Here is a 13,402-nt window from a genome sequence, read left to right on the forward strand (position 1 = left end):
TACCTTTTCAAATTCATGTATGCATCAAGTAGACCTTTCACCTTTAATAATGACATTAAATCTATCACGAAAAATTAATTTCATGTTCCTACAAGTAAGATAATAACATGTGATAAAAATACTCTATCATTCATTTAAAAAGTGATAGCTTAATCAAATGATTTTGAAAAAATTCAAAATTTATATCCACAATCAAAATTGAGGAATTTAAAATCCATAATCAAATTTTTTAAATAAAGATTTAACAACCCAATATATCCTTAAAATATATAAATTCTCTAATCAGAAAATTTATCACCAAATTGCATTATCAATATCTCATGCAATATATTGACTAATAGAATAGATTCACAAAATTTGTAGATCTTATTTTATATCATCAAAATAATTTATGTGAATCAAAACAAAACACATGCTAGAGTTTTCTACTATTTAGTTTAATCAAATACAAACTTAATTTACCGAAAATAAATTAGTTTAATAAATAAATAAAATGACTTGAAGTTAGTCATAAATCAACCCATTGACATCACCATACATAGGCTACCATCAATCTATCATCATCGTTGCCCAATATATATGATGGTCCAATTCATTGGGTTTAACATTTATTTTTCTTTTTCGATTGATAGTGTTGCGATTTTACTATCGCACATTCATAATTGTCAATCAATAGCCTAAGCAGATCATTATTGAACATCAAGTCGCTATTTATAAAAATAATGGCAAATAATATATCATGCTTCTTCTAGAGCATTGATAATAAATATATGATTTGAATCGATATCAAGTCAATATCTTTTGATATATATCTCACACATATATATATCTTTAATTATGGATATTGACAATTTTAGATCATATATCGATATTCTTTGAGAAATTGTACTAAATTTCTCAATTCATAAAATTCTCAATAACCAAAAGAGCATTACATTATATTCTTCGAGAATATTTTCAAATCTTGGATCTTATATTAATATTTTTCATGAATATTATCAAATCTTGCATTTTTTTATCAATATTTCAATATTGATACAACCTTGCATCCTTTTATCAATATGTCAATTGACACGAGATCAATTTTTTCAATGATATTTATAGATATTTGATATCATATCAGATATCAATAATGATTTCTTCACTTTCTCAATATACGAAATCATATATCACATCTTTATCATGAATCTATTCAAATTCTCAATATATTATATTATAACTAGGAATCTCTTTAGATTCTCAATATATTTGATCTTATATCAGATCTTAATCTTGAATATCTCAATATTCAATATATTATATCATGAATTCATGAATATCTTTCGATATATCAAATCGTAATCATGAATCTCTCAAAATTCTCAATATATTATATCATGATCATGAATTTCTTCAAATTCTCAATATAAAATTATGTTGTGCTACGTTATAGCCATCAACATATTCATGATATTTCATGGGCACCAATATATCAAAATTTTCATTGTGCTATTTCTAGAGCACCAATGAACATCTCTCATAAAATCGAGTATTGACAACACGTTGTGCTATTCCAATAGCATCAATAAAATGAGAATTATTTTCATTTTCAGTTGGTTTCACAACATGTTGTGCTATTCCAATAACATCAATAAAATGAGAATTATTTCCATTCTCAGTTGGTTACAACATCGTGCTGATAACGTGTTATAAATCATAATAGAAATAGAGAGATGAGTAGAGAGAATTCATAAGAGTCAAACTCAGGTGCAAATTTCATTGAACCCAATCACCTCTATTTATAGAGAAAGATTACAAGATACAAATCTTTACAAATATTATCTTTACATATTTATCTTGATCACATATCTTTAATGAGTAACACTCTTGTAAGACAGTCTCACAAATGAGACGGGTCAATCCTACCAATATTTATAAATATTTGTAATACTTTTGGCATAAAATATAATACTTTTTAATGGATAACCCATATAAGAGATCCGTCTCAATAAAATGACCCTTGAGACCGTCTCATATGAGTTTTTGTCATCTTTAATAAGATAATCATCTATAAATAATAATATATTTATAACATAATAATAATAATAATAACTCTTGATGATCTCTCGTTTATGTAATATACGTAGGTTATAGTAGAAGTTATATTGAGAACCCCCAAATGTATAATTTTAAATATAACATGAATATCACTTAAATAATTATTACAAAAAAGAAATATATACGGGTGACTCGCTCGATTTTATTTTATTTTTTTGAAATATAAAATCGTAATTTTTTTTTTACCTAAAAGAACAAATCTGATGAATAACCTCAAACAAGGAGAAGAAATTAAACCAATATTTTCTTTATAAATATTGATCACGCTCGATTAATCAATCACATACCTCGAATTTTATATATATTTTGTCCGACCTTGAGCTTTTTTAGCCAAACAGCCAACAAAAATGTTGTTTACTTTCTTGTATTTCGTTATGCAAATTAAACATAATCAAAGACACATGCACGTACAAAACATATCCATATATATAGAGTAATGATACCCTGCACACCCTTACCCTGCACACCTGTGGGCACCTGCCTACGTGGCGCGCCCACAACCACACAATTGTTTTTTACAAAAACTGGCTGACCAATCATGGACCGCCACGTATGCGGTACTCATGTTACCCTGCACACCTAGGGTGCAGGGTATCATTTCTACATATATATATATATATATATATATATATATATATATAGTACTTGTAACTAGTAATAGATTCCGCATTCAGGGCCAGGGCCATCAGGAAACCTCGCCTTATCCCAGCAATAATCATATTTCTTGTAACTCTTTTGTATCCTCTGCATTCTAACGTGGTTTCTAACATCCAGCTCCATATTTAGCCACGTTTTCGACGAAAAGTCGGTCGAATCGCAAGAAGATGTGTTTCCCTGAGACCAAACGCATGCATCTGCTGAAAAATTGGAGTAGGAATTAGCTGCAGTAGTGGATGGGGCCGAATCCCCGTCGGTTCCGACACCGCCGCCCTGCGTAGTCCCATCTTCTGCGTACCCCAGACTCAAATATATTCGCATCGGTTGAGCATTAGGGAATGGAACCCCGAATTCCTCCAAATTCTTGAATTCTCGTATTGGTATATCATCCACGTAGAAACTATATTGTATAGGATGTGACATTAATGGACAAGTACTAAATATATTTTATTTGCTAGAAAATTAGTGTAGTTTCTCAGATTGTAGAAACCTTACATTATGCATTTGGGATTCCACACAATGGTGTAGTTGTGGAAATCTCGGGTCGGGTCAAACCATAGGAAGAATCTTTGTTCTCTTTCACCCTTTCCTCGGACGAACACATTAGTGTGAAGTGTGTAAGGATCGCCCGTTGAATTCCCGATAAATTCCACCTCTATCCTGTCTTGCTGCTCACCCTCTGATGACATCTGCATTAATATATATCATCTTCATCATTATTGTAGTGCAACAGCTGTGAAACGTTAAATTTTTTTCTCGGTGTAGCATAGAATAAGTGACGTAGTATCTTACATAATACGTTGATACTGTTGCTGCTGCATCTGTAGGGGGGAGCTTGATTTTCATGCCGATTTTCCCAAATAAGAATTCTTCTTTCGATTCGAACCCGGACCCAGAGGTTTTGTCGAGTGAGAGTGCATGCACCGTCGTCTCGCCATCCTCGAGTATCTTAGCACGGCGATCACCCTCCGTCGCAGCGAGGCGCTCGTGGATTAATATTGTATCATTTTCATGGCTGTCACAAAAATAAAAATGAAAAAATTGAGTTAATAATAAGGATCACGATCAAGATATTATTAAAATGTTATTAATTTATTTTGTTTAAAACATATAATAAATGATCAGGCACTATAATTATATATATATCCAGGCAATTAAATTTAAGCTACAAAATATATATTTTAAGTTCGTACTTGATTAGTTAGCTACACCTACACCAATGAATTATGAATCCATGCTTCAATGACAAGCTAGTATACCAAGCCCAACTCAACTACCAAGGGATAAGGTGGGGTTGGATATATTCAATGTGCTAGATTGATTACGCTAGCTCAATGTCGGCCATTGAATGTTACAACTCATGATTTTTGTGCAGAGGCGGTAAAAATGGATTGTATAAATAAAATTATATAATAAACAAATTGGAAGTAATCGAAATTTATTTTGAGAAATACCATAGCACATTAGCACTTCATTACACTCAAATGAAAGTCCACCATATATAATATATATTCGTCACGCTCGACTAATGAAGTAGCTCATTTGATGGCACTACATGTTCTCGATCGCAGTTAATTAAGCATAGTTTTGATTGAGAGATATAATCATGCATTAACAAAAAGTGTTTGTATATATTTATATAAATATAAAATATATATATAGAGAGAGATCCTCCCCCATAATACATACATTCTTCATAGATTCAAGCAAATTTCAATCAAGATCTCCAACACTTACAGTGAGTAATTTTCAATTTTACTATGACATCAAAGAAAATACCTTGTGATTTGCTGTCCACCGCGGGCAGCAGATAGCTTTAGAGGTGCGATAATGTCCGCCTGCAAGAATATTGAATTTCACAACGATTATATTAAACGAAGATTTTGGAGTACGTACACTAGACACTAATGTGCCAAAATTAGCTATAAGATTAACATTAAAAAAAACTATTTTTGTGCTTCCAAAGTATATATAAATATATCAAACTTATATATCACTTTACTTTCTTTGACTGTCGGCATCGAACTCGTAATTAAAATTAACAAAGAAACAAGAAACGAAAAACAAACTCGATGAAATCACACACATGTATATGTATATATATATAAATAGAGATTGTGGTGTAAACTGAAAAAGGATGTATAAAAGGACCTTGAACACAAAAATGGCAAAGAGGATGATGAAAGCCAAAAATGGGAGGAGCTTCTTCGAACGAGAGAAGTGGGAATAATTTCTTGGTTGCATGATATAGGAGGAATTGGTTAATTGGTTCTTGAAATTATACGAGAGAGGAAATGAAGCTGAGTGGTTGCCTTTCAATCACTACTCTATACACCTTCTGTTCCAATAAAATTTATGTGTTCAAAATTAAATATTTTTCCATAATAAATTTATTATAATTGATATTTGCTTGTATGATTTTGTTGGGAAGCAAATTGCAACCATTCCTTTATATCCATGACACCAATATTGGGCCACCTGCATGTGCTTACAGGAATTATGTCGTTTGGTATTATCGATGTACATCTCGATTCACCCATATTTTCTTTTGGTTTCTAAAGAATCATAATTTGCATTTTTTTAAAAAAAAAATGAAATAAAATGAGCCCAATGAAAATACATTAATTTGGTATCGGTGTATGAGAGATTTCACAAATAATTAAAGAGAGTGAAAAAGATAATTTAAGGAGAGCGCCAGATGACTTTAAATCTCTTTCAGCACATTATATTGCTGGTTGCATTTATTAATTCTTTCCTCTCAAATTAATTTCACCAAATTTCAATTAATTCTTATTGTGAAATCAACTAATTACTAATTCTGCAATCAGATCATCTCTAACCATTTTTATTATCCCCTTTCAAGATCCATACTTCCAATTGGGACGCATGCAAAATTTATTGTTACGGGGCATAGTAACAATTATTTGAAACGATAATATAATATTAAAGGAGATGAGAGGCGGTAAGCAAAAGATATTTCTGATTATAATTTTTTTCCTGAAAAATGAATTAACCCAAGCTACATGGATATAATTGCCGTAGATCCAAAGGAACATAGCTTACATGCATCTTCGGGTTAAATGATGATGAATTTGTAAGCTTCACGAGGCCTAACCTAACAACAACAAAATAGACAATAAAAATCACGAGGTCTATGTGTTTATGGGGACAGTAGCCTTATTTCTTTTTTTCACTCATGCATTTTATTTTATTTTTTTTCGGTTGAAAATAATTTTTATTCGTTCTTTTATGAAACAAATAAATCAGTATTTGTTTGGGTTAAAAATATAATTATAAAGAAAAACATAAATTATTTCTTAAACAAATTTTAGTTATTGTAATTGTGGTACTTTAAATTTGTTTATTTGTCATTTTGGTAATCTAGATTATCAAATTGCGTTTAATCCTTTATATTTTAAGTTTTGCCAATTTTGGCCGTTTCTATTGAGAATGAGTGTCACATTGAAAAAACAGACCAAAATATTACTTTAAAAAATAAAAAATAGCGGACCAAAACCCAAATTTCATAATATATATTTATAGCATCAAAATTTCAAAATACAAATATATAGGATGGAAATTATGGAATTTTTAATTTTTCAACTATAAAAATACTTTGATTGCTTCCATTTTAGCGCTAAATATTGAATTATAATTTAGTAAAAAAAATACTCGTAAATAGTTTCCGCAAATAAATATTTGTCAATATTGTGCATAAACTCATAATTTTTAATTAAGATTAATAATAACAAAATTATTATTTCTTGATTAATTCAAAATTTGTATTTTATTTATAATGTAATTATTTAATTTTTTTTCCGGTTTCAATTGTTTCTGGAAAAATTCAATTATTTTACTAAATGAACCAATTTATTTATTCTTAAAATATGCTCAACATCTATATTGGGCGGATCTGGATCCTCTACTGTGAAGAGAAAAACAACACAGAATACTGTTCAATATATAAACTTCTGTAATTTATATCACATGATTAAATAATTAATTATTTAATTAATTACACACATAAAATATTCAAATCATGTATATTTTAATGCACAGTATCCTGTGCTATTTCTAGAAACAAGATTTTTTCCATATTGGGTTCTTGTATTTTCATAGTGTTTGCTGTTGGGCTATGAAAAATTGGCACCACGTTCCGTTTTGAAGAAATGGCACATCTCTTTTCATCTCACAAGGCCCGAAACCAATCTGCACCGTATAAATCTCCCCTTTATTATTCTTTTTTTCCTGAAAATTCCATTACCAACCGATTTGAATACAATTCGATTTTTTCGAATTTTTTTTAATTCAAAATTCGGGTTTTATCTACCATGTGGGCACACTGCCCATATCGGGTGCAAAAAAATTGAGTCATTTGAATCCCCGTTCGGGCAGAAACATTCGATGAATCCCAAAATTCGATAAAAACATTTTGCTAAAAAAAAATCGATTCGCAATGTTAGGTTTCCACCGATTGAAAACCTTAGCAGAAATCAGACGGATGAAATGCTAGCACAAGTGCACAACCAAAGTATCTTATATTATTATATCCAAGAAACTAAATTTAATTTGATCATGTATTGTTATAAATTCCCTGTTCGAATCAATTTCGAATCATTGAATATAGCATTAAGATACTGCCTCAATTACTGGACAGCTAGATGCATATTTCTTTATTACACAAAAGTAAAGCTCCAGTTCCAAAACATCTCCTTATGTATGATTCATATAAAGTAAATATATATCCACTCAAGATAATAAAATAGGTATGTAGTGGAAATTAGTGCAATATATATATCAATTGCCATTACCTTTGGTGCCACTGATTATTTCCAGCAATGTGCTAAAATTCCTACTCGAACTCCCCCCGGATCCCATTGCTTCCTTGGCTCTATCTTTCATTTTCTTCACGTTTTCCCTCATTGCCTCCCCTGCATCACTCGCCATTATACACTCCAAAGCTTCTATTGTTTCATTTTTAGTGAAGACTCCACCTTTTACCATCACACCAATCTTCCAAGAATCCTCTATCATTCTGCTGTTCAGCTTATGATCCCCGAAAAACGGCCTACAGATCATCGGCACGCCGTTGCTGATACTTTCCTGGATCGAATTCCACCCACCATGCGTCACCAAGACTCCAACGGAACCATGTGCGAGGACTTGTAATTGAGGAGCCCACGAGACGATCTTCCCCAACTCCCGGGTGCGTTCTTGGAACCCTTCTGGAAGGAGTTTCACCGCGTGTTGTCTCAGGGACCAAAGAAATGGGAATCTACAGGTTTCCAGGGCCTCGGCCAATGCCGTCAGTTCGTTTCCAGGCGGAACGGCTACCGACCCGAAACTGACGTACACTAGTGATTTCGGAGCTTTCTGATGTTCCAGCCATGACAGGCATTCGTTTTCTTGGTTTAATGTGGATGAAATGTGCGGTGTAGGAGATGAGAGAAATAAAGGGCCGACGTTGAGAAAATGGTGAAGTTTCGATTTCAGGTCTGTGGCGATTGTGGGGTCGATTTCTTCAAAAGAATTCAGCACGACAGCGGTGGATTTGGGTAGCTTTTCTACCATTTTGTAGATGGTTACAGCCAGTGACGTTGGATTTTGGGTGTGGAAAATCTCTGGAGGAACATCACCGAAGCTTACCTCCGACATTCCAGGGATGAACGATAGCTTCTGTTCCACAGTGGCGCCTAGTTGACACAGCAATTAGCGCCTATATAATGTCATAGATTATAAATACCTAAATTAATGGGAATAGGATCCTCTATTGTTATTATTATTATTATTTTTAAATCTTGTCGTAATTGAGTATATATTATTGCTGTAGACAGATATGAAACCAAATATCTTCAAACGTAAGTATGTTTTCAACCAAAGTTTTAAGTATCATTTAAATAATTATATATATAGCTCCAAAAAATAAAAGTAATATTGTTTATGCATGATTTACCTTGGTGTTCCAGAGCATCTTGAATCAAATCTGTGTGCAAATGTGCAGAGAGTGAGCAAGAAGCAGGGGCCCAAAACGCGACCCAAGGCACGCCTCTCTTCTCCGCCAAATCGCAGCCAAACCAAAGGAACGCATCGGTCAACAGACAGCAAATCTTCAAGCCGTTCTCCGTTTCGGCTTCTTCTATAGCCTTGTCATAGTTCATGGGAGATGCATCGAGGAACAGCTGAATTTCCTCGAAATGAGTCCCCGAAAAGGCGTCGGGCTTGCCGTCCCAAACTTGGTAAGCCCGAATGTTGTCGGAGACATAGGAGGAGAATATGATTTCGTTGGAGGAAGCCGAGTTGAAGAAGGAGAATTGGATCCCCGACGTCGAGTTTGCTAGCTTCTGTGCTAGGTTGAGTAGTGGGGTGGCGTGGGAGCCGAAAGGGAATGCAAGAACACCAATATGTGAGTGGAACACCATGTTGTTTGCGCTATTTTTGTGATTTCAGCCGAGTAACTTCTTGTATATATGAGGAGAAGAAAATCTTTGCAGAAAGATGTATTGAAATATGAGAGCATAGAGTTATGATTTATATTAGTTGTCACCCACCAGGGAGAAGATCATGAGTTCAAAAATGAACTGGGCCAACCCAACATCCGATGTTTAGATAATAGATAAGAGATTTGCATTTTCCCCTGTATTGACCTCTCACCTATAAAACCGACATTTGTAAATTCCATCTGCTATTCCATTCGATTTGTAAGTGGTTATTGGAGGCGCCATCTATCTTGATGTATGACACATCGGTAGAGTTGAACTTGCATATTGTAAACCAAACATTTGACAACAGGGGATAAACAAACAATCCTCACCTTATCCCTCACACCAAACCATCCCTCGATATGTACAAGAAGCCTCTGTAATCTGTGTTAAAATCATCAGTATGGTAAAAATGTTTAGAAGCACGTGCTGCCTGTCTGTTTAGGATAGAGAAATATTTAAACCGATCAGACGCCGACGGAAACTTCAGTCGCTGCAGTGTCGTAGTCTTCGAGTGCCAAAAAGCATTTAAAACTGAGACTTCAACCAACCTTTGTCACCATCTTTCAAAAAACTTCTAAGCTGCTCTCAAACGCACGGAATAGTAATGAACATCAATTTTATGACTGCCAGATAATAATAGAACCACCACGGATACAATAAGATGGAACATATAAGTTACCAAATCTCTTACAAGTTTAGAAATGTTAGAAAAAGATTTTAATCATGAAAGAGTAAATCTATTATCTATTATAAAATTTGAATAAGAATCCAATTGTGTATTTATCCGTTTTGTCCTTAATGTTATTCATTTACCAGTTTTGTGCATTATTCTTAAATTATACATTAATGATGAATGCATTTGCCATTTGGTCTTCCGTGTACATTAATAAATGATAATTGTGTTTCGTCTTCCGTGTAGATAAATTAATAAATGACTAGCAATTCTGGAACGAAAAAATGTGGTGAAACGCGTTCGTGTGTAAAATAACATATTAATTTTATAAGAGTTGTTTGTAAAGTTCATCCAATTGTTCACTCGCGTAAATGAATATGATACAAATCTATCATGTTTTAAATTGATAAAGCACTATATATAAGATGTTTAATCAATGTTATTGTTGAGATGTAGCAAACACGTTACACACTTGTAACGACATATATATTTCATACACATATTTCCGGAATAAATAAATCTACAAAATAATATAGCTGATTGAGTATAGGATCAAAATTTCAAAATACAAATATATATAGGATGGAATTTGTAATTTTTCATAAATGGCAATAAAATACTTTGATTGCTTCCATTTTATTGCAAAATATTGAATTATAATTTAGTAAAAAAACACTCGTAAATAGTTTCCGCAAATAAATATTTGTCAATATTGTGCATAAAGTCATAATGATTTAATTATGATTAATAATAACAAAATTATTATTTCTTGATTAATTCAAAATTCGTATTTTATTTATAAATGTAATTATTTAATTTTTTTCCGGTTTCAATTGTTTCTGGGAAAATTCAATTATTTTACTAAATAAACCAATTTATTTATTCTTAAAATATACTCAACCTCCATATTGGGGCTCTTGTATTTTCATAGTGTTTGCTGCTGGGCTATGAAAAATTGGCACCACGTTTCCGTTTTGAAGAAATGGCACAACTCACAAGGCCCGAAACCAATCTGCACTGTATAAATCTCCCCTTTATTATTCTTTTTTTCCTGAAAATTCCATTACCAACCGATTTGAATACAATTCGATTTTTTCGATTTTTTTTAAATTCAAAATTCGGGTTCTATCTACAATATGGGCACTGCCCATATCCGTGCAAATAAATTGAGTCATTTGAATCCTCGTTCGGGCAGAAAAATCGATGAATCCCAAAATTCGATCAAAACATTTTGCTAAAAAAATTCGATTCGCAATGTTAGTTTTTCACCGATTGAACACCTTAACAGAAATCAGACGGATGATTATTATATCCAAGAAACTAAATTTAATTTGATCATGTTTTTTTATAAATTCCCTCTTCGAATCAATTTCGAGTCATTGGATATAGCATTAAGATACTGCTCTTGTTACTACCAAGATAGGCCTCAATTACTGGACAGCAAGATGTATGTTCATTACACAAAAGTAAAGCTCCAGCACCAAAACATCTTCTTATATGATTCATATAAAGTAAAAATATATAACCACTCAAGATAATAAACATATACCAATTAGTGCAATCAATTGCCATTCCCTTTGGTGCCACTGATTATTTCCAGCAATGTGCTAAAATTCCTACTCGAACTCCCCCCAGATCCCACTGCTTCCTTGGCTCTATCTTTCAATTTCTTCACGTTTTCCCTTATCGCCTCCCCTGCATCACTCGCCATTATACACTCCAAAGCTTCTGTTGTTTCAGTTTTAGTGAAGACTCCTCCTTTTACTCTCAGACCGATCTTCCAGGAATCCTCGATCATTCTGCTGTTCAGCTTCTGATCCCCGAAAAACGGCCTGCAGATCATCGGCACGCCGTTGCTGACACTTTCCAGGATCGAATTCCACCCACAATGCGTCAAGAAGACTCCAACGGAACCGTGTGCGAGGACTTGTAATTGAGGAGCCCACGAGACGATCTTCCCCAACTCCCGGTTGCGTTCTTGGAACCCTTCTGGAAGGAGTTTCACCGCGTGTTGTCTCAGCGACCAAAGAAATGGGAATCTACATGTTTCCAGGGCCTCGGCCAGTGCCGTCAGTTCGTTTCCAGGCGGAACGGCTACCGACCCGAAACTGACGTACACTACTGATTTCGGAGCCTTGTGATGTTCCAGCCATGACAGGCATTCGTTTTCTTGGTCTGTGACTGAACTGTGCAGTGTAGGAGATGAAAGAAGTAAAGGGCCGACGTTGAGAAAATGGTGGAGTTTCGATTGAAGGTCTTTGGCGATGATGGGGTCGATTTCTTCGAAAGAATTCAGGACGACAGCGGTGGATTTGGGTAGCTTTTCTACCATTTTGTAGATGGTTACAGCCAGTGACGTTGGATTTTGGGTGTGGAAAATCTCTGGAGGAACATCACTGAAGCTTGCCTCCGACATTCCAGGGATAAACAATAGCTTCTGTTCCATAGTGGCGCCTTTTTGACACAACAATTAGTGAGAGCCAAAAGATATATTAATACTCCACTTTTAGTCTTCCAATAATGTCATTGATTATAAATACCTAAATTAATGGTGTATTATTATTATTATTTTTAAATGTTGTCGTAATGGATCATATATTATTGCTGCAATTATATTTAGACAGATGGCGTGGACATTTTCGAATAGTTGAAGAAACTAAATATCTTCAAACGTATATGCGAAGAAAGATGGTGCCACGTAAATATATTTTCAGCCAAAGTTTAGGAAGAAACAAAAAAAAGCTTATTTTTTATGCATGGCGTGATGATTTACCTTTGTGTTCCAGAGCATCTTGAATCAAATCTGTGTGCAAATGTGCGGAGAGTGAGCAAGAAGCAGAGGTCCAAAACGCGACCCAAGGCACGCCTCTCTTCTCCGCCAAATCGCAGCCAAACCAAAGAAACGCATCGGTCAACAGACAGCAAATCTTCAAGCCGGTCTCCGTTTCGGCTTCTTCGATAGCCTTCTCATAGTTCATGGGAGATGCATTGAGGAACAGCTGAACTTCCTCGAAATGAGTCCCCGAAAAGGCGTCGGGCTTGCCGTCCCAAACTTGGTAAGCCCGAATGTTGTCCGAGACATAGGTGGAGAATATGATTTCGTTGGAGGAAGCCGAGTTGAAGAAGGAGAATTGGATCCCCGACGTCGAGTTTGCTAGCTTTTGTACTAGGCTGAGTAGTGGGGTGGCGTGGGTGCCGAAAGGGAATGCAAGAACACCAATGTGTGAGTGGAAAACCATGTTGTTTTGTTTTGGCTATATATTTGTGATTTCAACCGAATTTTTTTCTCTTGTATGAGGAGAAGATAATCTTTGGAGAAAGTGAGAAAGAAGTATTGAAGTATGAGAGCATAGAGTTAGGATTTATATTAGTTGTCATCGAGTGTGGGGGTTGTCACGAGCTACTTACTAGCTTTGGAATTCATGGAGGGTCAGAAATCTTGGGGTTTAAAGCTTGTGTTGCGGCCACGCCAACTACTTTTCCAACCAAACTT

The 13,402-nt window shown here is 34.3% G+C and overlaps 3 protein-coding genes across 4 annotated transcripts; all 3 read right to left on the reverse strand.

Annotated features, from left to right (window-relative positions):
* Positions 1–2,691: 2,691 nt before the first annotated feature.
* Positions 2,692–5,119, reverse strand: LOC140873195 (xyloglucan endotransglucosylase protein 7-like). Of its 2 annotated transcripts, XM_073276215.1 has the most exons (6): positions 4,906–5,119; positions 4,534–4,592; positions 3,547–3,769; positions 3,250–3,443; positions 3,058–3,154; positions 2,692–3,018 (listed from the first exon to the last, which is right to left on the reverse strand). In XM_073276215.1, the coding sequence occupies exons 1-6, from the start codon at positions 4,996–4,998 to the stop codon at positions 2,749–2,751; spliced, it is 936 nt and encodes a 311-aa protein (XP_073132316.1). In that variant the 5' UTR covers positions 4,999–5,119; the 3' UTR covers positions 2,692–2,748. The 2 variants fall into 2 exon arrangements, with proteins under 2 accessions (XP_073132316.1, XP_073132314.1); XM_073276213.1 differs by having other exon boundaries at positions 2,692–3,154; positions 4,906–5,115.
* Positions 5,120–7,352: 2,233 nt separating this feature from the next.
* On the reverse strand, positions 7,353–9,905 carry LOC140873274 (anthocyanidin 3-O-glucosyltransferase-like). The gene is made up of 2 exons (XM_073276359.1): positions 8,708–9,905; positions 7,353–8,447 (listed from the first exon to the last, which is right to left on the reverse strand). Exons 1-2 carry the CDS (start codon positions 9,171–9,173, stop codon positions 7,552–7,554), a joined length of 1,362 nt encoding a protein of 453 aa, XP_073132460.1. The 5' UTR covers positions 9,174–9,905; the 3' UTR covers positions 7,353–7,551.
* A 1,470-nt stretch (positions 9,906–11,375) lies between these two features.
* Positions 11,376–13,325, reverse strand: LOC140873302 (anthocyanidin 3-O-glucosyltransferase-like). Its single transcript, XM_073276395.1, has 2 exons — positions 12,683–13,325; positions 11,376–12,363 (listed from the first exon to the last, which is right to left on the reverse strand). Exons 1-2 carry the CDS (start codon positions 13,146–13,148, stop codon positions 11,471–11,473), a joined length of 1,359 nt encoding a protein of 452 aa, XP_073132496.1. The 5' UTR covers positions 13,149–13,325; the 3' UTR covers positions 11,376–11,470.
* Positions 13,326–13,402: the final 77 nt, after the last annotated feature.

This window comes from Henckelia pumila, unplaced genomic scaffold, assembly GCF_033568475.1.
Source record: "Henckelia pumila isolate YLH828 unplaced genomic scaffold, ASM3356847v2 CTG_525:::fragment_3, whole genome shotgun sequence".
NCBI lineage: Eukaryota > Viridiplantae > Streptophyta > Magnoliopsida > Lamiales > Gesneriaceae > Henckelia > Henckelia pumila.